The sequence below is a fragment of the Ochotona curzoniae genome, unplaced genomic scaffold (assembly GCF_017591425.1).
Source record: "Ochotona curzoniae isolate NIBS_2020 unplaced genomic scaffold, NIBS_Ocur_1.0 patch266, whole genome shotgun sequence".
NCBI classification, from domain to species: Eukaryota; Metazoa; Chordata; class Mammalia; order Lagomorpha; family Ochotonidae; genus Ochotona; species Ochotona curzoniae.
In genome coordinates, this window is record NW_024466824.1 from 442057 (window position 1) to 467984 (window position 25928).

At 43.3% G+C, this 25928-nt stretch overlaps 1 protein-coding gene across 6 annotated transcripts in view; it reads left to right on the top strand.

Annotated features, from left to right (window-relative positions):
- The window catches only part of LOC121166953 (SRSF protein kinase 2), a 167964-nt gene that overhangs the window by 43504 nt on the left and 98532 nt on the right, over positions 1-25928 (top strand). For 3 of the 6 annotated variants that reach the window (XM_040996292.1, XM_040996295.1, XM_040996298.1), the window contains exon 2: positions 20795-20858. The exons of 1 other annotated variant lie outside the window; for it this stretch is intronic. In XM_040996292.1, coding sequence (XP_040852226.1) covers positions 20821-20858 — 38 coding nt within the window. In that variant the 5' untranslated portion in view covers positions 20795-20820. Of the gene's footprint in view, positions 1-20282; positions 20859-25928 lie in introns of those variants that run through there. 2 more of the 6 variants (XM_040996294.1, XM_040996296.1) reach the window with 1 other exon arrangement.

Consider the following 25928-nt stretch of genomic DNA (forward strand, 5'->3'; position numbering starts at 1 on the left):
GACTGTGCAAGGAGGCCTGAGAGCCAAAGGAAGGAGCAAGAGGTTGGATAACTGACAACCTGGGATTAACCATTTGTTTATTAATCTTTATCATTAACTTTTATTGAATGTTCTATCCATGACATTGCGTTTGAGGTCTCAGAAATACAGAGAAGTCAGACTTTATATCAAGGGCTGCCAGCCAAGGCTGGGAATAAGGGAAGCAGCTTTCCAACAGTGACAGACGGAGAAGTGATACCCCTGATCAGATGACCTCTAAAATTTCTTTGACTTGATAAGAATCTGTGATTCTTGAGCAGGCTGCCAGTCTTTGCACCACTGCCTGGGGTGGGACTGTAGGAGCATGTATGCATGGACACATAAGGCTCGGTAAGGTTTGCTTCAGAGTTGGAGCTGTGATAGAAAAGAGTGTTATTCTAGAATAATAAAGTATATTGAAGATAGAGGTGAGATTTTTTTTCTAGATAGCAGTTAATCTTTACGTGGGTCATCATCATTTCTTAGTTTTCAAGAAGTTAATTCACCTATAGCTTTTATTTTATGGCTTGAAATTAGAGATAGGGTGGGGACGTGGGGAAAGGGAATGCTCATCCACGAGTTCGCTCTGAATTCTCTAAATCACTGACATTGTGCCAGGCGCAAAGCAGGAGCTGGGTGCTCAATCCAGATCTTCCATGTGGGCGGTGGAAAGCCGACCGACTGAGTCATTGCTTGCCGCCTTCCATATTCCGCATTGCCAGGGAGCTGGAGTTAGGAACTGGAACCCGTCAGCTCAGATTTTGTAGTGGGTTGGGAGGTGTCTTGGATGCTAGACCAAATGCCTGCTCACATACTGGTACTGCTGCTTTTTACATGAGTGAAAAATCAGCAAAATTGTTAGGGAAGATCAAAGTTTCATGCTTTCATTTAGGGTCTGTATGAGAAATGCTTCATCAGCAGATAGGTGAGTGTGCTGAGATGGAGGCTCTGTTGCACCTGGAGCTGTCACACCTGTTCACCTGAGCCCATTTGTCAACGCTGACTGGAACGTCACTGGGCGGTGGCCATCCAGTCTGTAGAACGAGGGAAGAGGGAGGCAGGCGCCAGGAAGGAGCCGAGGCAGGCAGAGCTTAAATTCCCGGAGACGTGGAAGGGAGGGTTTCTGCCGGTGGCTGTGGCAGCTGGTGACACTGGGCATTTTGGTGGAACTGAAGGAGGAGTGAGTGCAGGTGAGGGCTCTGGCCTAGGCCAGCTGAGCTGGACAGGGAGGTGTGAGGTGCTGGGGCCTTGGCCCTGTGGTGCACGTTGTTGGTCGTTCTCTTGGCGACATAGTGTAGGTCTCTTGTTGAGGCAGGCTCTGCACCTCTGCCGTCATCGGGGATGGCGCATGCTCTGAGCCTTGTTATCCTAAGCACCTTTTTATAAGTAAACATTGTATTAGCCATAATTGTGTAGAATTTTATTCCTTTATTTGCCTAAGAGTTTTTAGCTTTTTCGTGTCCTTAGAAGTGCTGCCATAAAGTGTAAGCTTGGGCAGGTGTGCCGTAAAGGCGGAGTGGATGAGCAGTTCCTCCTGCTTTTACTGCTTCCCTACCATGTCTTACACTTTGCGTTTCGGTGTTACTGTGTGTTTCCTCTTTGTGGAATGCCAGTGTCCACCTACTGCGCAGCTCACCAGGGCCCCTCCGTTAGCCGCGGAGTGCTTTCCCTTGCCCTGTTATCATGGCCTTACTTCTTTTTTACATTGCTGGTCTTAGATTTTGGTTCACCACTTCGCCTTTCACGTATTACCCAGGGCCTTTTATTGGCCCTTACATCCCTGGGCCAAACTGCGAACTCAGTAAACATTTGTTAGAGCTGGTGTTGTCACATAGTAAGTAAGGCTGGTGTCTTCTTGGCTGTTCCACTTCAGATTGAGCTCTCTACTAATGGCCTGGGATGGACAGCAGAGAACAGTCCTAGCATTGGGTCCTTGCTACTCACGTGGCAGGCTCTTGGCTGTAGCCTGGCCCAGTCCTGGCTTTTGCAGCTCTCTGTGGGGTGAACTAGTGATAGAACATCTTTCTCTTCCTCCTTCTCTCCCTCTCCCCTCCCCTTTCTCTATCCGCGCCTCTATAATTCTTTTTATATAAGTAAATACATCTTTAAAAAACCAATTTTTGAGTAAATATGGTATTAAAGATACCAACTTTGGATAAACCACTAAATATTTTAAAAATGAATTGACAGTTTGTGCAACATCTTTTTTCTTAAGATTGATTTATTGGAAAAGGTAGATTTTACAGAGAAAGAGAGACAGAAAAATCTTCCATCTGCTGGTTCCCTTCCCAAACAGCGGCAATGGTTGGAACGAAGCTGATCCGAAGTTAGAAACCAGGAGCTTCTTCCAGGTTTTGTGTACAGGTACAGAGTCCCAAGGCTTTGGGCCGTCCTCTGCTGCCTTCCCGGGCCAAAGAGAGCTGGGTGGGAAGTAGAGCAGTTGGGACATGAACTGGCTTCCATAGGGGATCCAGGTGCATGCAAGATGAGGATTTAGCCATTGAGCCAACATGCTGGGCCCTATGTAATATCTTAAAATTGACCTTAGACATAAATGTAAGATTGGATTAAGCAGACATGTTTTTGATACTGAAATCATCCTTTTTTGGGCCAGTCGTACTTCAGTGTGTCCTGTTCTTGGAAAGATGCTCACAGCAAAGAGAAACCAAAGATTGGGAAAAACTACTTGCTGATTATATATCTGAGAAACTGATACAGCACTTTAGAATATAGTGTTAAGACAAGACTCTCGTTAAAAATGGGTGAAAGAGCTTAGCTTAGTCTAGGGGTTCAGCCACGTAGTCCTGGCATTGGCTTGGTTCTGGCCAGGGCTTCAGAGTGAATGGCACTGCCATAGCAGGGACACGTGTATGAGCCAGAGGTCCCATCAGATAGGAAATCAAAGAATGATTGAGGGGTCAGACTTGCTCCATTGTTCTCTTGAACTTCTGAGGATAAGCTCTGTTGGTCATCTAAGGACTTCCCCACAGTACTCTGCTTGCTAACGTCAGCGCTGTTAGGAGCAACCAGTCAGCGGGCACAAGAGCTTCCTCTTTCCTCCTCTCTGTATTCTGACTTTCTGAGAAAAATAGAATAAATCTCTTTTTTAACTTTTTAAAAAAGTCATTCTTTTTTCCCTAATTTTTAAGGAGAAGGGGACAGACGCAGAGCAGTGCCATCTGATTTGTTCTCCAAATGCCTACCCAGACCCAAGTTAGGCTTGGATCCCAAGGCAGGAGGCAGGGACTCACTCGGCCATCACCACTGCCCCTTGGGGTCTGTGCTAGCGTAAAGCTGGAGTGAAGATCTAGAAGCAGGCATCAAACCTGGACAGAAATCCACGGGCTTCCTTGTTCTGCTTTTCTAAGCACAGAAGTAGGGAGCTGGGTTGAAGGAGAGGAGCCGGTGTTTGAACCTGTGCTTTGAGAAGTGTCATGGAGGCAGCTTTGCCCGCTGTACCATGCTGCCAGTCCTCTGGCTGTTTCTTGTTTTAGAGATTTATTGATTCTGTAGTCACAGAGAGAAGAGAGACAGACTTTCTATGTGCTGGTTCACTCCCCAGGTTGCCGTGGCCAGGGTGGTGAGCATAAGCCAGGAGCCTCATTGTGGGAGAACATAGTAGGTTCTTGTGTCTGTTATTCTTCTTTAACGTAGATGAAAATCGAAAAAATAAAAATAAACTCACCAAAAAACCTTGGTTCATGTAAAACACGTATTTTTTGCTTTTGATAAATAACCATTCACATTTTCCCTAATTATTGAACAGATGAGCAAACTCTAATGCAAAGCATATGCTGAAATATCATTTTCCTGGTGAAAATAAATGCACCAGTGATGCAGGTACTTTAGCTTCTTGTTACGGAAAAGAAACCCTTTAGTGTAACTTATTTTGGAGGGGACAGTTTGGCTTTGTTGAGTGTTATGGCTTCAGGGCATGGTGCTGGCACCTGCTCGGTTCTGCTGATGTTCTTGTGGAGTACCAAGTGTCAGAAGGAAAGAGATGGAGAGTGTGTGTCTGTGTGATGGTCTCTTGCCTCTCGTAGGGCCACGGCCCTGATGGCCCCCTCTAGCCCCAGTCAGTTCCTGAAGTCTGCCTGCCAGCACCTTGTGGGTGGAGTGTTATCTCGCAGCAAGCTTGGGGCAGACCTGAGGTTGGGGCTGGGGAAGGGTTGTCACTCAGACCGCATCTGAAATATGCACTGCGTAAGTGAAAGAAACCCAGAGTCAAAAGCCAAGTTTCTATTGATTTTTGCAGAGGAAAAAGACCGATTTACCAGGAGAGAAAGAGATCATTAGTTGTCACCTTGCGGGGTGAGTGGCTGTGTGGTCTCAGAGGGAAGCTGTTTTGGTTAATGGAACAATTCTCTACTATGTATATTTGCGTTCCATATTTTTAGGGTAGTGGTTATGTGACTGTCAAACACTCAACTGACACTGAAAATGAAGATTTTACTGTGCCTAAGAAACTCAAAAATTGATCACAATACTAATGTGACTTAGTAACAGGCTCTTAAGCCTAAGTTGAAGCCTGTTAGGAATTGACTTAATTCCTGCAGGCCGCTGTGCGCCTGGGCTTTGGAGGAGCTGGTACAGCCAGACAGGTGGACATGTCAGGGCTCAGGTAAAGCCAGGGTGTCTGGCAAAGTTCCCTAAGACATTGGTGTCAGTGTTGGACTAGACAGCGTTATGTATAGTTAATGATGGAGGACGGTGTGGCCGGCACAGCACAGATGCTGTGTCCTGCTTTGCATTTCCACTGCTGTGGTTTATGCACCGCAGGTCTGTATTACACTGTTCTTTGCCAGGACATCGAACTACGTAAAAAGCTGAAGGTCTATGATGGGCATTTATAACATTTGGTATTTATTTTGTTTTGAGTCATGTTTATTGGAGACTTTTGTCAGATGAATACTGAAGATTTTGAGTATTAGTGCAGTTGAGTGACACAGGGGTTGCGAAGTTTACCCACTACAGGCATTAGGAGACATGGTAAAGAGCAGCTGTTACACTGGGGTTCTGAACTCACTGCAGGCTTTAGGAGAAGGCAGTACCTGGTATGTCGTCCTGGAACCAGGTTACCTGGATTTGTTTCTCGGTTCTGTCCTCCTGCCAGCTGCGTGATGTTGGGTGGAGTTACCTGACCTCTCTGTGCCTTAGTTGCCTCTTCTGTGAAGGAGAGGCAGTCACAACAATATCAGGTTTTCTTAAGGAGTTTGTATGGATCCGATGAGCTAACGAGCGAAACGCTCCCACAGCAGTGTTTGGCACATGTTGAACTCAGTGGTGGCATCAAGGAGCTTTTCACGAAGATTCAAACACAGTGGCATGGTGGTATCTTTCCTTTGGCTTCCTGAAAACCAGTTTCCATCAAGTTTTCTTTCTCATTTCGCTGAATTGTCTCTGGTGTACTAAACTGATGCTTGAATTTTTAGTAAAATTGCTTGATAAAACTTGCAGTTTCACCTCCACCCCTCCCCCAAACAGGTTTGTTTGAAAGGCAGAGTCACAGAGATGTGGTTGGGGGCGAGACCAAGTAGGGGGAGAGAGTGCAGGTGCACCTGTTTGCCGACCCACTCCACAAATGGCTGGATGGCCCAGGCTGAGCGAGGCTGCGACCAGGAGCCTGGAACTCCCACATCTGTCCTGTGCGATTGCTTTCCCCTGTGCAATCACAGCGAGCTGGAGTGACCAGCTCTCAGATGGCATCACCGAGTCAGACTTGGAATTTGTCTTCTAATTAGTTGCTACAAAAAAATTGTTAGGAATGATTTGCCCATTTTTTCTTTGTTCAAAGGATAGCTTAGCCTTAAAAAAAAAAAAAACCAGGAAATCACACTAAATACAGCTTTTGAATTAGAAACCAGGAATGAGTTTATAAGCTGGGATTGAGACATGTTGGTTTATTTACAGGACTGGATACTGTAAATCAGGAAAGCATTAGCTTGTTTACTTGTGTGTAGTTTTGTGAAGTCGTGTGTCTTTCGACAGGCAAGTGTTCTTCAGCACAGGCTGTCAAGTATTTGACGATGCTTGTTAAAAAGCGCTTGGTGGGACGGTTTGGAAATGACTGTAAGGTTGCAAAGTGCCTTTTGGTCCATTCTTTGGCAGGAAGAAATAAAGTGTGTCTTTTAAGCTTGATGGTAGCAAACTAGTTGGATAGTTTTGTCCTTACAGTGTGCAGTACTTACATCCTCTCTACCATGGTTAGGGACGCTTTCTGCCAAGAGCCATTTGGGTATTTATAACATCATTTACAGGCCGTGCAAAATGATGGACTTCAAAATTAGCCTGCTATATTGATAGATTAAATGTTGTGTCCCACCCGTGGTTACCTTGGCAGGGCCAGACCAAGTGATTTCATGGGCCTTGTTACAGCATTTCCACCTCTGCATACTGACATTTTAAGCTGACTTTTTTCCCTCTCCTGTAAAGGCTTATTTATATATTTTAAGAAGATGCTTTGGTCTGCTGGTATATTCCCTAAATATTCTCAGTAGCCAGGGCTGGGCCAGGCTGAAGCTGGGAGCCAGGAATCCTGTCTCACCCACATGGTGGGCAGAGAGAGAACCAGCCTGTTCCGCGGTGTGCCTCGGCACGGAGCTGGGGGTGCAGGAGCCCACTGCAGTCCAGGCGGGCTGGCGCATGGTGCAGCTCAGCCGCCGTGCCGAGTGTCCGTCCTTTGATTGTAAACGGTAAGTCTGGACAGCATTTGCGGCTCAGCGTTAGGTACTTTCACATGGTTGTGTAGCTGTGACCACTGATTTCTGGAAATTTATTATCTTAAACTGAGACTCTACCCATTAACAGTAACTCTTCATTTCCTCGCTCAGCTCCTTCTAGCCTCAGTTTCAGTTGTTGTTTCCATGAAATTTGCTTATTATGGTTAATACAATAGACAGAGATAAACAGCATTCTTTTGTGTTTGATCTGTTTCTCTGAGTCATGGTTTATTCATGTTGTAGCTTGCATCACAGGGCATCCCTTTTTATGCCCGAATAATACTTAATAGTATGTATGTATGTGGGTGCTTCAAAAAGTATGTGAAAAAACTGGAGTAGGGGGAGGAGCTTGTAGTACCGTGTGTTAAGCCGCCACTTTTGATACCCCAGCCCATGTCAGAGTGCTTGTTGATTCCCAGTCCATTTCCATTCCAGCTTCCTGGTAACGTGCCTGGCCAGTTCATTCTGTTGTAAGACGCTCTTCTGGGTGGAATTAGGGAATTAGGAGGCCAACGTGGTAGAAATGTGAGCTATGTGGCTTCCGTAATCCTTCCCCTTTCATGACAGTATAGCATTAGAAACATTTAGCTGTTCTTTCATAACACTCTGTTCTTTATTACACTCTTCAGCATTCCAACAGAACAGCGCTTTGACCTTGATTAAACTGTGAATTTTTTTTTTGAGAGTGAAAATTGGCATTCTGGAAGCTATTTATACAAGTGTGATGGCAGTTTTTTTTGTATAGTGTCCATTTGAAAGCTGTCTAACCACAAAAGGGATGTGTTCTAAATGGGACATCCTTTGGTAAGAAAATGTTTCTTTAAAATTATTTTAAATGATGTGAATGTAAAGGGCAGCTTCCTACCTCACTGCCCCAACCATCATTTCTTATTCTATCTCCCTTACCCAGAAGTAAGAATTAAGGTAAATGTTTTTCTATCATTTTGGAATGTATTCATGAGCACACATGTATTTGTGAAATACGCATCTATAAGCAAAGTGCTGTCATGTTATCTGTATTCTGCAAGTTGTAGCTTTGTCTTTATAGAGCGATGTTGGGGCCTGCACTGTGCTGTAAACTTGTGCTTGTGGTGCTGGTGTCCTGTATGGGTGCCGGTTGATGTCCCGGCTGTCTGGCTGCCGATCCTTCCCATCCAGCTCTTTGCTTGTGGCTTGAACCAGCAGGGGAGGATGGTCCCCGGCCTTGGGCTGCGCTCTGATGAGGTAGGCCCACAAGATGTTCTGGGCTTTGGCTTCAGATAGCTCGTGTCTGGCCACAGTTCATGTAACAGTTGAGGTGTTTGCTGCATTGTGAAGAACATTTCTGTGCAATTCTGCCGGCTGTCATGTGAATGTTTAGGGTAGAATTGTGAGTGGAGTTGCTGGAGTATGCTTATCCAGTGTTCTCTGTATTGAAATAGGAGAATATTGTTTGGCGTGATTTTTCAGTTGTGTGTACTAGTGAATTGTGCATTTGTAACTCAGTTTAGTTAGCTTGGTAGGGGAAAGCCAGTGTGAAAACCAGTGGTTCTTGTAGGATTCTTTAGCTGTCACCTCCCCAGGACAATGAGGGTGACCTGTAGAGCGGTACAACTGACCTTAGCGTGAAGAAAATTAAATACAAGGGATGCAAGTGGCTTTTAAGTTTGTGAGCAGTTTTTGAATGCCATTTGTTTATCCCGAGATTCTTCTTGTAATGCCCAGTGTCTAACTTAAACCAGAAAACATACATACACCAGGAAAATTGGATTTTATTTACTTTCATATAAATGCTTTTTCATGTTAAAAAAAATCATTAATATCTTCAAGTACTTAGAGCAGTACAGTTGTCTGATACCTAAGATTTGACAAAAGCAGTTGGGAGTGAGGGGCAGTATACAACATTAGAAGCATGAAGTTTGGAAAGGACCGAGTCTGTAAGAATTGTGTTCCAGTCTTGACAAATTGGAATGCAAATGAGTGGGTAAGTTCCTACTACTGAAAAAACCTCGATGACATTGAGGTGGTGCCGCGTCAGGACAGTGGTGGCCGAGGGCCTAGCATCGGGGTTCGCTGGGTTCAGACTTTGTGCTTCACAGGAGCCCTGCGAACCTCTTAAATCGGTCGGTCTGTATTTCGGTCTCCCTGTTTGTAAAATGGGACAATAACACTCATCTTACAAGGATCTAAGAGTAACATGGGTTGGTAAAGAAGCATTCGGATGTAGTGTAAGTGGTATGAAACACCAGCTAGCAGCCCAGTGACTCAGCCCAGTGAGTTAGCATTCAGACTTTCTTTATGCTTACAATGTTGATCTGAAAGCAACAATTCAAACAGTGGAAAATACCAGTTTAAGGCCTTGTGCTCTGTAATATTGGGCCCAGATCTCATCAGCATTTAAATATCTTGTTGATTTTTTTTTAAATTGAAATGAACTAGTTTAGAGTTCCTGTTCATTTAATTGGTAAGAAACCCCTCAGCAAGACAAGAGTAAAGTGGACCTGGTAGAGTTTGTTAAGGTAACAAAGCCAGGTTTCACTACCCCTCGCAGCTATGGAAGATTTTTATGGAAATAAGGGACAACTAATGCTGGAGGTGAGAACTTTAGGAATTATGGATGAGCGAAGTGATAATTGGCTAAGTTCCTAAGGGACACTGTGTAGGCGAACAGAGAAAACATGAATTATGAATCGACAAGCCTTATAAATAGCTCCATGAAGTTTAGTATTTCTCAAAGTGTGGCATAAAAATTTTAAGTTGATTTTACATTTCATCCACATGTTGATTGTCTTAATAGCTTTGACTGTGTGGTTTGATGTCGTTTAGTTTCCATAAAACCAGTTATGGAAGCCGGTCTAGAGGCGAGCTTCTGCTGCTGTTTGTGGCTTTCTTGCCTGCCAGCGCCTGCCTCATTCTGCTCGCCCCCAAAACAACTCAGATGGAGCACCTGATGTGGACACTGGCTTTGGTGCCGTTTTTCTTTAATTCATCTGGCAAATCATCCTGACCTTCCCAGGTACCTTGTTGGTCATCCCCTTTCCCCCATTGCCTGTTTGTAAGCTTTGCAGTGTAGAGCTGTGGAGTCAGGGTTAGAGGCTTGACTGCTGGAGTTCCCTGGCTTGGTCACAGGCGAGCTCCCAAATCTATCTTTTATTTCTTTTGAGAAACATGTTCCAGTAAATGAAGCCACCATTTTGCTGTTGGAAGCTGTACGGTGGCTTTTGGCATACCCAGATCATCTTCACGGTCTATTTCTAGCACATTTTCATCATCTTGGTGTGCTAACAGCTTCCTTCTGTTTTTCTCCAGTCCCTGGCAACCACTAACCTTTTGGTCCTGACAGGTCTCCCTGTTGTGGATGTTTCAGATACACGGAAGCTGCAGCGTGGGTTTTATGTCTGGCTTCCTGCATGCTTTCAAGATTTGTCCATGGGGTGGCACATGTGCTGCACCCCATCCTTTCATATATGAATACATGGAATCTTGCTTCTCACTCAGCAGCTGATGGACGTATGAAATATTTTTGGTTTTGGATTGTTTTGCATGTAGCACTGCTGTGAACATTTGTGTACATGTTTTCTGTTGTTGAAGAATGTGAACATGTTCTCAGATCTCGGGTGCAGTGAATTACAGGATCATCTAGGAAGTCTTTGTAATTCTTGTAAGAACTAGGAGACTGTTGCCAAAGCAGCCTCACCATTTTATACCGCCCTCCCCGTAATCAGGCCCGAAGGATCCAGTGTCTGCTAGCACTGTACTGGTGTCGTGTGGGTAGAGCTGTCCTAGTGCGTGTGAAGCGATATTTCATTGCTGCCTTGAAAAAATGATGTTGAGGGTTTTTCCATGCGCTTGTTGGGTTACTTTTGCTTCTTTGGAGAAACACCAAATTAAAATACTTTATCTACTTTTTAATTGGATGGTTGGCTATTATTTTTATATTACTGGATTATTATATTACTGGATGCTGGCCTTTTTTATTAGATATGTAATTTGCACATATTTTGCTCATTCTTAGATTTCTTTATGTGTTCATGTCCTTTAACATAGTATTTTTAATTTTAATGATCAGTTTATTGTTCCTTGGAGTTTTCTTGTTATGTTTAAAAAAACTGGTGTAATCAAGATTCTGAAGGTTGATGCTCGTGTTTCCTTGGAGTTTTGTATATTTAGGCCTCATGGAGGCTTTTGATCAAGACATTTAGATCCATTTATGTAAGATTCAATTATTTTACCAAAAGAGTTAGAGAGGGGGCGGGAGGACACAGATAGATCCTATCCACTGATTCGTTACCCAAATGGCCACAGTGGCTGGAGTTGGGTTGATACGAAGCTTTGAGCCAGGAGTTTCTTCCAGATCTCCGATGTGGGTGCAGAGGCCAAAGGCCCTGGACCATCTTCTGACCTCAGGGCATCAGCACAGGGTTGGATGTGAAGTGGAGCAGCTGAGACTAGAACCAGTGCCCATAGTGGTTGCCTGCTAAGCCATCGTCCTGGCTCCTCAGCTTCCATCTTTGTTATGTAGTGTGGTCCAGTTGTGCCATATTCTTTGTGACTGAGACTTTATTCCCCCAACAAATGGTTGGCACCTTTATGGAGTATCAGTTAATTGCCAAGTGATGATTCATATCTTGAATTTCACTTCTGTTGATTTCAGTGTCGTAGGCCAGTTTATCACTTGTTTTCATTACTGCTGCCTTAAAAATACAGTGGTTATTTGCAAGACTGAAAAAGAGTAAAAGAGACCGAGATCTTCCATCTGCTGGTTCACTTCCCGGGTGCCTGCGGCGTTCAGGATTGAGCCATGATGAAGCTAGGAGCTCAAAACTCAAAATGAATCTCTCAGATGGGTGTTAGGGACCCAAATACATCATCTGCTCAGGATATGCATTTAGCAGGGAGCTGGATGAGCACACGACAATGACTGGGATGCTGACACTCTAATGTGGCTGTGTGCCTCATGTGGCATTTTAATTGCTGTGTCAAAACTCCCACCATCCCACAATAGCTTTTTAATTAAAAAAAAAAAAAGGTTGGCATCAGAGAGAGAAGTATTTGTGTCTACTGGCTTGTTCCCCAAATGCCCGGGCTGGGCTTGGTTGTCTCGATTGCCCATGTGGGTGGCAGGAACCCGACCACAGGGGCTGTCACTTGGTGCCTTCCAGGATCTACGTTAGCAGGAAGCACAGCTGGGAGTGACATGGCTCTGACTGGGGACACAGCCATGTTAGTTACTAGGCTAAATACCTGCCTCATTATAATAGCTTTATAGTAGTAAAAGAAATACTTACGTATTTGAAAGATGGAGTGACAGCAGTGGAGGGAGAGAGAAGAGATCTTTCATCTGCTGGCTCACTACCCAAATGGCTGCTGGTACCCGCTCTACTCAAGGCCAAAGCTAAGAACCTTAGGCTCCATCCTGTCCTCCCACATAGGTGGCAGGGCTTTCCCTGCCGCTCTCCCGCGTTCTCGAGTGAATTGTCAGGGAGTTGCACCGGAAGCAGGTAAATGGCCGAAGTCTTAATAGAGGGAGCTGTTGTTGTGATGGTTTATTGTATTGTCACAACACTGAACCCAAGGATTGTATTGAATTTGTAGATTACTTTGATTGGTATTACCATCTTAATAATATTAAATGATCAAATTCATGAATATAGGATATCTTTTAATTTATTTGGGTTTTTATTTTTTTTCCACAGTGCTTTTTAATTTCATTGAGTCTTGTACTTCCTGTGTATTCTATTTTTGATGTTGTAAATGGAATTGCTTAAATTCTGGAATATAAAGCAAATGTCTTCAGTTTCTAGTGGTAGTTTCTATGCATGTTAAGTGGTAATTATTTTGAGTACCCACCTTCTTCAGTTGATGTGAGGATTAAATGAGTTCATTCAGATAAAAGGCCTTACATGAGCCTGATGGCTCAAGTAGAATGTTGAATATTCAACTGAGCCTTTTAGAAGAAAGTTTCACCTTATTTTTTTTTCCCTTGGTGAGTAGCCCCCCATCCATCTTGGCCAGTACCTAGCTCAGTACCTGCTGGTGCTGAGAAAACGTGGAAGGCTGCAATGATTAGGCCATATTTTGCTATTTTGGGTCCTGAGCTGTGGAAGTTAATTTGTCTGAGTTTGAAGTTAGGGCACCAGTTCTTCCTTAAACTTTTACGTAAGGTTATTTTGTTATGACTTTTACAAAAATACATGTAAATAGTCTTGCAAAAATAATTTTTCCACCCATTAACCCAGTGAAGTTTGATTTTGAGGTGATTGAATGGGCCTGGGTTTACCAAAGTTCAAAGTAAGCATTCTTTGCCTTAGTTGCTTCACAGTCTTTTAGATATAGGATTTTGGAATAAAATCAAAATGTCTTCATTTATGATCTGTGGTTCACGATGTTCAAGAACCAAGGTAGTTTTCAGCTGAACCTGATCTGAAAACGGAAACAAAACCCCAAGACAAGCTTCTAGGTTAGGATTGTAATACTTTACTTTGTGATATACTATTTTCTGATGTACAAATGCTATTTATCGTTTAAGAGTAATACAGGCACTGAACATAACAGTGCGGCCTTGGTGGTGGTGAAGCGAGCGTTGGCTGTGCCCCCGAGTCTGGCAGCTCCCAGGTATCGGAGTGCTTGGGTTACCTCTGTCTCCTGGGCGCTCAGGGTGAGAGCTTGTCTGTCCTGATGAGAGGCTGGTTAACTATTGATGATCCTTGGCTGTGGCAAGAAGCCTGTAGACAGTTTGCAGTTTGCAGGAGTTCATCTTACTGCATTTTATTGCTTATGAAAATTAGTGGTGGGGAGGCTGATAGAATCATGGATTCATTGATAAATTCGTAATTTCACACTTCGGTGTGTTTTTGTATTAGCTGTTCCTGAAATTCTGCAATACCCAAGCCTGGTAGTGGATTCTGTTTGACCTGTGTATTTTATATATATGTGTACATGTATGTGTCTACATACATATTTTTTTTCTATTGGAAAGGCAGAGGAGGAGAACTTGAACCTAAGGGCTGATTCCCACATCAGCTGGAGCTGTCAGGCTGAAGCTTAGAACCTGGAACTCAAGCTGGCAAATTGGGTGGTGAAGGCTCAAGTACTGAGCACGTGACTGCTACCACCCAGGATAGGCAGCAGTAAGAAGCTGGGGTGGTTGGTGGGTGTCTGTGCCAGAGGTCGGCCCCGGATGTAATGTTTTAATGTATCCCACCTAGCAGTTAACATAGGAGAACTGGGGTCCTGCGGCTGGGGGTAGACACAATCCCAGGAATGCACCTCTGTCTTCTTACTGTCTTGCTGTCCCTCAGATTTTCCTAGAGACTCCTGTGGGGGGGGGGGTATGTGGCAGGTGGAGTCTGAGGAGTGAATAGGGAATCCTAGTTTGGAGTTAATGGGCTCATTAGAATATGCATACTGGCCTGGCAAGATGATGGTGCAGCTGGCTAGTGCTCCCCCTGCAAGCACCAGGGTTCCTCATGGATGCCAGTTTGTGTCCCGGCTGCTTCACTTCCCATCCAGCTCCCTGATTGTGGCCTGGGAAAGCAATAGAAGAAGGCTCAAAGCCTCGGGACTCCGGCCTTTGATAATCAGCCATTATTGTTGAGATATTTATTGTATGTTGTTGGCTTTGTTGACTTTCTCTCCAGGTGGTAACCTTTTACTGCGCCTCCATCTTTCAGTTGTTTTCTATGGGATTTTAACATTTTGTTAGTGTCCTACAGCTTTTGCAGCTTTTCCATATTTCACTTTGGTCTGGATTTGCATTTTATTGACTTGTTGGATTCTGTGAGGTTTCTGATACTAAGCATTTTGATGGGTAAGTATAGAGGACAGAGGCACCAGGACTGGTTATTTGAATGCTCAGTTCATCAATAGCCACCTCATTTAAATAATGACTACTAGGATAACAAGGACAGACCCCGTCTTAAGTTATGCAGTTCTTTTGAAACTTGGTGAGTTTGTCTTCAATCTTTCTGGGTATCACAGGGGACTGGCTATACTCCTGCCCTTCTAAGAGGTCCCATATGTGTCTGTCTCCTGGGATTTGAGTTGAGGCCTTCTTAGTTGACCTTTTGTAGTTGCATCAAAGATTGGCTCTAAGCCAGGAAATACTCCGCAGGCTTCTGTGAAGATGCTGGCCCAGGTTGGAGAGACCCAGAGCGGAGGCTGTAATCCTGCCTGGGAGACGATGAATTACAAGTGACAGGGAAGTGGAATTGGGCTCCAGGGTGGTGCAGAGAAGGGTTCAGAGCAGTCTCCCTGAGTGCCTTGGGACTTAGTTTCAAGACTGCCTTTCTTTGTGGAGAAGATTCCAGTTCTGAGACGGGTAGTGTATTCTTTTTAATGACCAGATGTCTCTTTGCAATCTCACCCTGCTGTCTGGGATGACCCAGGCAAGTACTTGTTTTTCTCTGGGTTAAAATAGCTCCATATAAATATGAGGGAGTAATTAAAAAAGAATCTTTCCTATGTTTATAGACTCTCAGTAAAGTCAGGTTTGTAGATGATCCTGTAAGAATTTGGTTAGTGAAAGAAAAGGTTTAACTCTGCCATGATCGCACCCATGGGCTAAGAATCTAGTTGGTGAGGTGAGCACAGTCATGGCTTTCAGCTCCCTCAGCTTCTCAGGGAATTTAAATACCTTTTAAAAGAATTGTTTTCTTGAAAGGTAGAAAGGAAGGGCAAGGGAGAAGAGAGATCTCCATTCTGTGTTTCACTTTGCAATGGGTTGGGCTGATGTGCTGGGCTAGACTGAAGCCAGGAACCAGGAACTTCTTCCTGGTTTCTCAAGCGGTGGTAGGAGACCAAGTCCGGGAGCTGTTGTCCCCTGATGCCTTGCAGGCCCAGGAGCAAAAGCTGGAATGCAAAGCAGAGCACTGGGACTTGGATTCGTGGCCTGGATGTGGGGTGCCGATTTTGGAAGTGATGGCTTGAGGAATGCCTGTTGGTTCGTTACAAGTGAATATATTATTGATTTTTTTTTCCCTCTTTTGTTGTTGGAGAGGGTATACCTTGATGGGTGATCATAGACTAAGTAGTTGTTTTAAACAAAGACTGATTAGTAGTGATAATTTTCATTGGTTTAGGACAGGAGAAAATAGCTTAGCTTGCTTGGGTTGCTGGCTTCCTTGGAGCCCTGCCTGTGGATCTCAGTCCAGTACCGTAGAGGATGTGATCGCTGGCCGGAATTGGTTCCCCTCGGATTCTTCTGTTGATTCATGTGTTATGAGATCGTGGAGATATTTCTGGCCATAAAATTATGTGGATTCTTGACTAATTTTGTACAGAAATGTACATATAAGAATAAGGAAATTAGCTTATTTAGATGGAAACTTTAATGCTAATTAAATTGTCTCAAGGAGGCTAGGAAGACTGCCATGCTCAATGAATAATGTCTGGGATGTGCCAGGCTATCTGTGAACTGAAATAGAAACTCAAGTTCTTCTTAAGAAGGCCGTGGTCTCGGAGAAAATCAAGTCATTTTAGGATGGAGAGGCAGGGAGGTGAACTTCGTTCCGTTTGGGAAATCTAGGAGCAGAGAACGTTTGAGCCCGAGGTAGAAGAGTAGTGACTTAGTTGTCAAGGAAGGCAGATAGGGGACGGTGGCAAACCAGGGAGAAAACCATATATGGGCAAAGATTTGATAGTGTGAGGATGCGTGCTGTGTTTGGGGAGCCACATAGAATAGAATGGATTATTTCCAGAGTGTGAGATATAAAGAAAGGAGAGACTGATACTCCAAATGAAAGTTTGAAATCTCATAAGAACTTGGCCAGGACCTGGTGCTGCAGCCTAGTCTCTGAAGTCCTCCCCTTGCATGTGCCAGGATCCCATATGGGTGCTGGTTCACATCCCAACTGCTCAACTTTTTTTCCAGCTCACTGCTTGTGGCCGGCAAAAACAGTAAAGGATGGCCCAAACCCTTGGAACCCTTCACCCATGTGGGAGACCTGGAGGAGGCTCCTGGCTCCTCAGATCAACTCATTTCTGGCCATTGCTTGGGGAGTGGACCTGCAGATTGAACATCTTTCTGTCACCCTTCTCCATGTAAATCTTTTTCAATAAAAATAAATTTAAAAAAGGAACTTCTTGTGGTTTGGAAGGGCAATGATGTTGGTGCTCGCTGAGATAAAGATTCTAAAACCAGACATGAGATTGGGAAGTTTGTGCCTTTGCTTTCAGACATTGCATGAAACCGTACATGGGCTGGGTGAGAATGTCTAGTAAGGACCGAAAGATACATGGTTTATTGCCCAAGAGAGCATTGGGACATTCAGCATACTGTCATCATCTGAAACTGAGTAGTTGTTGATACCATGGGTGTGAGTCAAACAAATGTCAGTGAGTAAAGAGGGTCTTGTTACCGTGGCCAGTGTTTAAGAGCTACCGGGAGGTGGAAGCTGATCCTGCATTAGACCTGCACTTCAGGGGCAAATCAGACAAACAGTAGCCTTAGGGGGGCTTAACTTTTGTATGAAATAAGCGTGGTCATTAGATGGGAGCAGGAATGGGGGCATGAGAGCATGGTACTGACGACTGGGACGTGCCCAGAGGGTTAGCTGAGCAGTGTGCGCTCGGGTGTTTGTGGAGCATTGGTTTGTAAAACAGTATGGAGAAGTTCTATGGGAATGATGATGAAAATCATAGTTAAAACTGTTACTTTTTAAAAAATGTGCTTATTTGAGAGGCAGATAGTGATCTCTTCCACTTGCTGATTGACTCCCCAAGTGGCCACCAAAGCCAGGGCTGGGTTCAGGGCTGCCATTGTGGGCTCAGGTGGTCAGAAGGAAGATGGAAAAACTTCAGCAAGGACTTGAACTGGTGCTTGTGCATCAGAAGAAGCTGGTGTTTCAGGGAAACTATTAAATGGTTTGAGCACCATCCGTCCCCAATCTTTTTTTTTCTTTTTCTTTTTTCTTTCAGTCTTTGGCTTGAAAGTTTAACAGACCGTCAACGTTTAGTTTAATGCATGATGAAAAGACTGAAGCTGCTGCTTTGAAATAATCAGGAAGTGGTGGTTGATGAGAGTAAGTTTAGGATGGTGGAGTGTAAGGTTTTAGATGTGACTGAAAATCAGATTTAGGGGGCTGAGGTTGTGATGTATGTTAAGCGTCTGCCTGTAAGGCCAGCATCCCATGTGGGCTGTTGACTCAGCTGCTCCACTTCCGATCCAGCTGTAAGTGCACCTGTGTAAGCAGCTTTAGCTGGTCCTGTTACATGGACACCTGCTTCCACATAGGAGATGCAGGGAAGCTCTAGGCTCCTGGCTTCATTGTGGCTATCTGGGCAGCGCCCAGCAGGTGGAGGATTCCTGTTCTCTTCCTCTCTTGTCTGTTTCTCCTCATCTCCATGAAACTCTGCTTTTCAAATAAATAAAAATATTGTCAAAAACACATCTACAGATCTATAGTAAAATTGTGGGAGAATCCATTATTTACATACAGAACACTTATAAAGCATGGTAGAGGAAAAAAGAGATGGAGATCTAAAAAAAAAAAAAATACGTGGGAGAAGTCAGTTTTAATGGGAAGACCAGCATCTTTAAAGGATAATGACTGACATAATTGCAGAAGGGAAAGCGTAAGATCTTAAATTCTACCCTGCAAGTAACTTAAGAAAAAAATTGGGAAATATCTGACTTTTTTTGGGGGGGGTGTTATATGCAATATGTGTAAGGGAGTATGTTGTAACCATTGGCATTTGAGCGGGAGACGCATGTGATTAAGAGGGGCGAGAAAGTAGGGATTGAGGCGGCCAAGGTCCCAAGGGTTTAGGAAGTCGTGTTGATGCAGATACGGAAGTGCCCGGGATATGACAGGTGCTGTGTAACCATGGGAGGCGTAGCAAGGAGGGGGCAACAGACAGAATGTGTAGATCTCAGAACACAGCAGTGAGAACGTGTTTACAAGGGGGGGGGCAATAAGTTGGGGAAAGGGCATTTTCAACCAGACTGATTTTTTTACATAAATTTGAGTTTCTGGTCTCTTTGGAATAAAATGTGGGCATGAAGAAGATGGATTGAACTGTCAACTCACTTCTGAAGCAGCCAGTTGGTGGTTGGTTGCTAAACCTTCAAGAAGGTTTCCTAAAAAACAGGAGGTTGTGGTGATAGAGATGGATGTGGAAGTTGATTAGTGGAAAAAGGAGAATTTAAGCAATGGAAGAGATATGTACACTTCATTAGCTCACTCAGTGAATATTTATTGAGGAAATACTTTGAAGTGTGTTTGGCATGTGCCTAACAAAACATTTTTCTTGTGTTTCATTAAATCCCAACAGTCTTTGAGGTAGGAATTATTTATCCCCATTTTGCAAGGGACGAAAGAGAGGCTTCAGGTAGTTTAATAATTTCTGTCAGATCATATAATGATTGAAAATGATGGAGGGGCCAACATTGTGTTGTCATGGGCGAAGCCACTGTGTGTAATACCAGCACCCTATGTGGATGCAGATTCGAATTCTAGCTGCCCTGTTTCCGGTCCAGCACCCTGCTAATGGCCTGGGGATGGCAGGAAAGGATGGCCTGTGGATCTGGAAGGACTTCCTGGCTCCTGGCTTGGGCCTGGCCCAGTCTTGGCTGTTGTTAACGTCTGAAGACTGGACCAGTGGATAGAAGATTCAGCCTCTGTAACTTTCAAATAAATCCTTAAAAGAAAATGGTGAAGGAACCTGTTTCTGAATTCAGAGTGGATTCTGAGCTGTTGAGCACCAACTGTTTAAAGTTGGCAATGGATGGGGTGTGACTGAGGACTTGTTAAGGGTCCTGCGATCCGCTAGGAATCCGAAGTTAAGATTTTTCATTGTTACCGTGTGGGAATCACTGTTCTCGGTAACATAGGTTCATTTTCTGCCAGTTTGAGCATGGCTATGAGATAAAATGATCAACTAACAATTTGGGAAAACCCTTATTTTAGCCACATTGAAATCCTTTTCTTGTGTTTGCAACGAATTTGATTTCCCTTTCCTTTAAATCTTCTTGTATTCCACTTTGATTTCTATAGTCAACATTTTTAAAAACCAAGATTTATTCCTTCCCCTTCCATGAGAGCTGTGGCCGTGAGGTCTGCTTTGAAATTCTGAGGCTGTTAATATCGTTTCAATAACACTCTGTTGTTGATGATTTTGGAATATAAACTTTTTATTATAAAAGCTGACTTTAGTTTTTAAAATCCAGTTGGCATTACTTTTTAGGACTAGGAAGGCAGCTTAATCATCATGAAATAATAGGACCATGTCAATTCTGTTCACTTGGTATGGTCAGTATTTTAAAGGAAATCCGTTGGATTTTTCCCCTTGTTTTTCCTCCCTGCTTTCCCAAGCAGGATCGGCAGTTGTCTTGGAGTTAAATGGCACTGGTGCTTGTGTTTGTGGATGGGCAGTGTCGGTCCTCTCCTAAAAGGACGAGTGTGTGTTATCTCTTAACTGGCTCTTACGTTCACTTATCTTACTGCAAGGCGTGGGGGGAGGAATTAAGGTATAAAATACGAAGTCTTTTCTAAGGGAGTTGGAGACGAGATAGTAAACGTGTCTATAAATATAATTGAGAAATTATAACAAAGGTTAACAAATTTTTAATCTATACTTAGAGGTTCTGGTTTAATATTTCATTCTTAAGTGACAAAAATGATTCACTGAGCCATATTTTTTTGGACTGGTGAAATAGAAGCAGCCCAGGGTTGCTTATCTGTTCATCGCCGCCTGTAATATTAATTCCCCAGGCTTCTTAGATCATCTGCTGTGTTCGTTCCTGACGTTAGCATTTCTGGTCTGGATTTTAACTTGCTGAATTTAAAATCGTTCTGTAGAGCCGTGACAGCTCTACCTTAACAGAGAAAACACCCCTCTGCTCGAAGGAAATGGTACTTCCTGCTTTCATAAACAGTCATGTGCATAGTTTAGCAAGGCCCGATGCCTCGGGAGCCTTTTCCCTTTATAGCACCATTGAATCCCGGTCCTAACACAAGTACTGTGAATCTTGTGGCCTCATTCTGAACAAAAGGGATTAGAGAAGAAAAATCTCTTGATATAAGGCTTGGAAGCCAGAGCAGGCAATCTTGGTTGTGAATATTTTCTGATTTTTCCAGAAATCAAGCAGAAGATTGAGTGGCTGATGTCAGTTAACTCTGAGAAGCCGTCCTCTTCACAAAGGTACAGCTGCACCTCCTGCATGGACAACGAATGCTGTAGCATTGCTAAGAAACAAACCAGGACGTTTATATTCTTAATTTCTTGTCGAGTGTGCTGTGTAACATATTGTACTGCATGCTGGTATTGTGCTGTTTTGAAGATGTATTTGGGCAAGCTGTTCTGCTTTTGCGAAGGGTAATTGATTTTTTTTTTTTTAAATGAGCGAAGCCTAATCGGCTGCAGCATGCACACCACAGCAGAGCCGGCCCGGGCGTGCGTGCGACAGCTGTGTGGGGCTTTCAGCGATCATCTGGCCAACGAGCAGCAAGGATCTTGCTTTACGTAAGGAAATACCGCTGTTAGGTTTTCTTTCCTTTTTTGAGCTTGCTGCCACACAGAATAACCAAGGTTATTTGTGAGGTTCAGGTTACAATACTTAGATTTTTTTTTTTTTTGGGTTGTGATAAATGTTTTTTTCTGTGGAAAAGGAGTGCCGTTTGTAAATAGCTTAGGAATTGCAAACCCACAGATTAGTCACATTCTGAAAGAGATACTATGCTGCTTCAAGTCTGTGCTAGGAAATGGAACAGTCACTGCATGCAGTAATGGTTCATGCCTGCAGGTAAGGACAAAATGACTCAGAAGTATTTTTAAAGCAATTATTTTTTCTGTCAATCATGTGATTATTCCTGTAAGGAGATACTTCATTGAGACAACTATTTTGCCTTCTAAAAAAATTAAGATTCGTTTGACTAAAGTAAGAAATGAGTCTGTGGTTGCCTGGTTTGATATGCAGATAGCGTGTTCGTCTGTGCTTACCAAAATTGTGTATACCGTATGTTTTAAACTGAGGTTCATATCCTTACCCTTCTCCTGGTTTCCTAATACTTAGGATTCGTTTTTAGGTTTTTTTTTAATTATTATAGATTTATTATTTACGAGACTAATATGAAGAAGTAACTTGGTAGTTTGGGAATTATGGAGGAAAAAGCTGAGATAAAGATGTGTCTGAATCCGCAGTGGTAGAATGGATTTATTTAAAGTGCACCAGTCTTTGCAGGACAGTCTGAACGCAACACGGTCGTGTTCAGTTTATTAGTGTACATTCAAGTGAAAGGTGATGTTATTTAGGGCCGCCTGTGTTTATTTGTGTGTAGTGTCTAACTTGTGATGTGTGGCTAGCACTCCGATTTCCAGTGTTTGCTGAGAGGAAAGGCGGCCTCGAGCCCTGGGAGTGTGCAGCCCATGAAATGGAGGTGCTGGGAAGGAAGGGCGAGGGGTACACAGCCAGTGGCCCAGGTACCAGCCAGAAGGTTGGAGTTGGGAAATGACAGTTGTAAACAATGTGAGGTGTTTTTGGTTGTTGTTAATTATTATTTATACCGATAAATGGAAGGTTGAGCAGTGGACAGATATTACTGAGATAGAATGGTTGAGGCTTTTTTTTTTTTTCCTGGCTTAAATACATTCTCTAAGGAGGAATTTAAAATGTTAAAATATTTTCTAGGTTTCTGTGGCTCTTCGAAGGACAGAGAGGGTGCATATGGAATGGTTTGAAAGCTTAGAAAAATGCTACTGTGTGCTTAAAATAACTGCACAGTGTCACCAGTACTTGCTTACTTGGTTTCAGATACATTTGGCTTAATGGGGATAAATGCAGCTTACGGCTCAGACCAACACTGTGGAAATGTAATTGTTCCATTAATGTAAATATATTAAAATTAGGAGACACTCTTCTTTTTTTCCTCCTTTTAATTAAAAGTCATGTAGTAATAAGTGGTTGGGTCATTTATCTTTCTGTTAGGAAGAAACTGAAAAAAAGAATCTGAAGTTAAGGGAACTAATAACGCTCTATTCTGCCTGGAAATATGATACTTTTAGAAGATCATGTTGCTTCATTAGCACCTCCTTCAGTGCTTGTTCCTGGTTATCTGCATTTTTAAAAGTCTTTGCCTTGGCGTTTTAAGGTTTTAATTTAAAAAGGTAGTGCTTTTAAGTATGATGGCTTAAACATGAAAGATACATGTAATTTATATCCAGTCTGTGTTCCAGTGTACATGTTGAGAAGGTAAACAGGAAAAACTGCTTGATTACACAAAACCAAAAGTTGTCATTAACTCAAATGAATTTTCATTTCCATAATACACAAAAACAAAAAAAATCAAGGTGATTTAATTCTGTAGCCTCTTAAGACCCCTTCATTGAAAAATAAAAATACGATTTGTGATACACTTACAGTATTGAGGCTTGGGGGCTAATTGAGAAAATATACTATCCAGGCAAATCACAATATCACTTGAAATTTAGAATTATATTTTAAAGTTTCACTAGAACAGTAGAGGTCCACCAAATCCCATTTTACAAAAGTATGGGATCTATATTTTTAGTCCCCAATAAATAAATGACTTGGGACTCAGAGAAAAAGTCAGTTTCTGTTTTTTGTATTTTGGAGAAAGAAAAAATTTCAACTTATTTTTAAAAAGTTTAGAACAAAGAGGGTCTGGTGCAATGACCCAGTGGCTAAAATCCTCGCCTTGCATCTGCTGGGATCCCATGTGGACACTGGTTTGTGTCCTGGCTGCTCCACTTCCCATCCAGCTCCCTGCTTGTGGCCTGGGAGAGCAGCAGAGGATGGCTCAAGTCCTTGGGACCCTGCACTCATGTGAGAAACCTGGAGGAAGCTCCTGGCTCCTGGCTTTGGATAGGCTCAGCTCCAGCTGTTGCAGCCAATGGGAGTGAACCAGTGGATAGAAGATGTTTTTTTCTCTCTCTTCTCTGTAAATCTGCCTTTTCAATAAAAATAAATACATCTTTTTAAAAGAAAACAAACAAGGAATAAAGAATATTGTGGTATGACTTTTAAAAAAAATGATGCCTAATAATGAAAATAAACAGGTAGGAGTCGCAGCATTGTTGCCTAGTGTGTTGAGCTGCCATCTGTAATAGCTGCATCCCGTAAGGGTGTTGGTTTGAGTCCTGGCTGCTGACTTCTGACTGAGTTAAGTCAACGCTCTAGGGAAAGCAGTGACAGGTAGCATAAATCTTTGGCCCACACTACATGGGAGACCTGGATAGAGTTTTGGGGTCCTGCCTAGGCTTGGCTCAGGCCTGGCTGTTTGGTCATTTGAGGGAGTGTGGTCCAGTGATGGTGGGTCTCACTGCTGCCCCCACTCCCACCTCCATAGCTCTGGTTTTCAAATAGGTATTTGAAAGCAACACAACTGATGATAGATGGTATGGTTAATTAATAGGAAGACCTGTCTGTTTTGGAGATTTTAGGGGTAAATCATATAAGCATCATTTTAATCAAATATATTTTGAACAAATGCGTGTCTTACACACAGATGTGAGGCTAGACAGTTTCAGCTTCTTTGCGCCCCTTTATTGAATTAAGTTTTCAGGATTTTTTTTTTCTTTGTATTAACTTGAGATGCGGAGTGACAGAAATAGAGCTGTATCTATTAGTTCCACTTGCCAAATGCCTGCCATTATTGGGGCCAGAGCCGGTAGCTGGGAGTGCGGTTCAGGTCTCTGCCACGTGGAGATGGGAGCAGTTACTTGATCCGTCACCTGCCTCCTGGGATCTGCGTTAGCAGAGAAGTGGAGTCGGCAGCCCGAGTCGGGCGTCCAGCCTGGTGGACAGCTTAACTGCAAGGCTAAACGCCCCACTAGGGTTTCAAGTTTTGTTCTTGCCCTTGTCCTTTCCTAGTTAGGACACTCCTAGGATTTATAAGGTAGAGCAGGTGGGAAAGTGGGTGGAGAAGTGGTGATAACGATAATGGCGAGGAAAAGGGTAGTGCTGACTTAATAAAACAGTTCAGATACCAGTTCTGAGTCATTCCTCGGGAGATGTTGGAAGAAAACGGGGTGTCTGTGGTAGGAACTGTTGTTAGGAAGACACTCAGAAAAGCTGAGTGTGTAGAAGACACTTTGCAGTACTGAAGTTTTTGTCAAATTCTATTGCTGCTGCTTCAGTAAGCTTTTGTAACAGAACTGTGCAGCTTAAAGGAAAGTGAAGTTCCGAGTGCTCAGTGCTGTGAATTCCAGCTCAGCAAAGCCAAAGCCAGGGAGGGCTGCTGAGTGTGCGAGGTGAAGGCAGTGAGAAGCCGAGAGTCTGCCTTCGTCCTCCGCCTCGCCCACGTCTGCTATTGTTAATTATAAATGGATGTTGTTGTAATTAGTAAAGTTCACCGTCAATTAAAAGGTAATAACTAAATAACAGTGCCACGTAGGTTTGCTTTTTCTCAGGGAACAGATGCTGAAGGATCATTTTCTCTGATTTTTAGAGAAGTAATGTTAAAGATGAGAGTTCTTGTACTAGAAATAGGTAAGAAGTGCTCTGTAAAGCTAGCACATACTGAACCCCCACATTGCCGGCTTGCTTGTGCTGGGGAGGAGTAGAAGGGAGAGGAAAGAATTGCCCCGGTGTTGCCCGGCTGGCGAGATGTGACCGAGGCTGCGTGTTAACCTTCCCCTCAGGTAAGGCGTTTCAAATTCCTTAAGAACTCAGGCCATTTCTGTGTGTATATTTTAGTTCCTTTTCTTATTTTGGAAGCTCTTATGTGAAGAGAAAAAGGGCATATGATAATGATGCGTGGATGCAGAAAGCAAAAAAACTTGAAAGAAAAAGCAAATAGTTGGACGAGGGAGTGAACTAAAAAAATAAGCGAGATACCAGTGAAGAAAGGGGTAAAGGATGTTTGATGGAAAGAGACCCGGGACCACGGTGTCTCTTACTTGTGCATGGAGTACGGTTTCCTCCCTGACTACGATGAACTGGGAAGAGTTGTTGGGAGAGCCAGCGTTTTCTCGACGTGCCCCCGTTTCCAACCCCAAGACCAGGGCCAGGCCTTGTGAGTTTGTTCACCCCAGTTCGGACTCTGTGCCACTTTGAGACATGTTTTTCCTGAACGGTAGGGTGAGTTGCTGAATGGATTACATTTTTTTCCTCCACCAGGATCTCGGGTTTGTTCTGTCTTCATTGAATTTTTGTTGATATGTGAGATAGAACATAGGTCATAGGTCATTATTTAATCCAGCTTTTTGATAAGGCAAAATTTTAAAAATAATTTTTAAATTAAGAAATTTTGG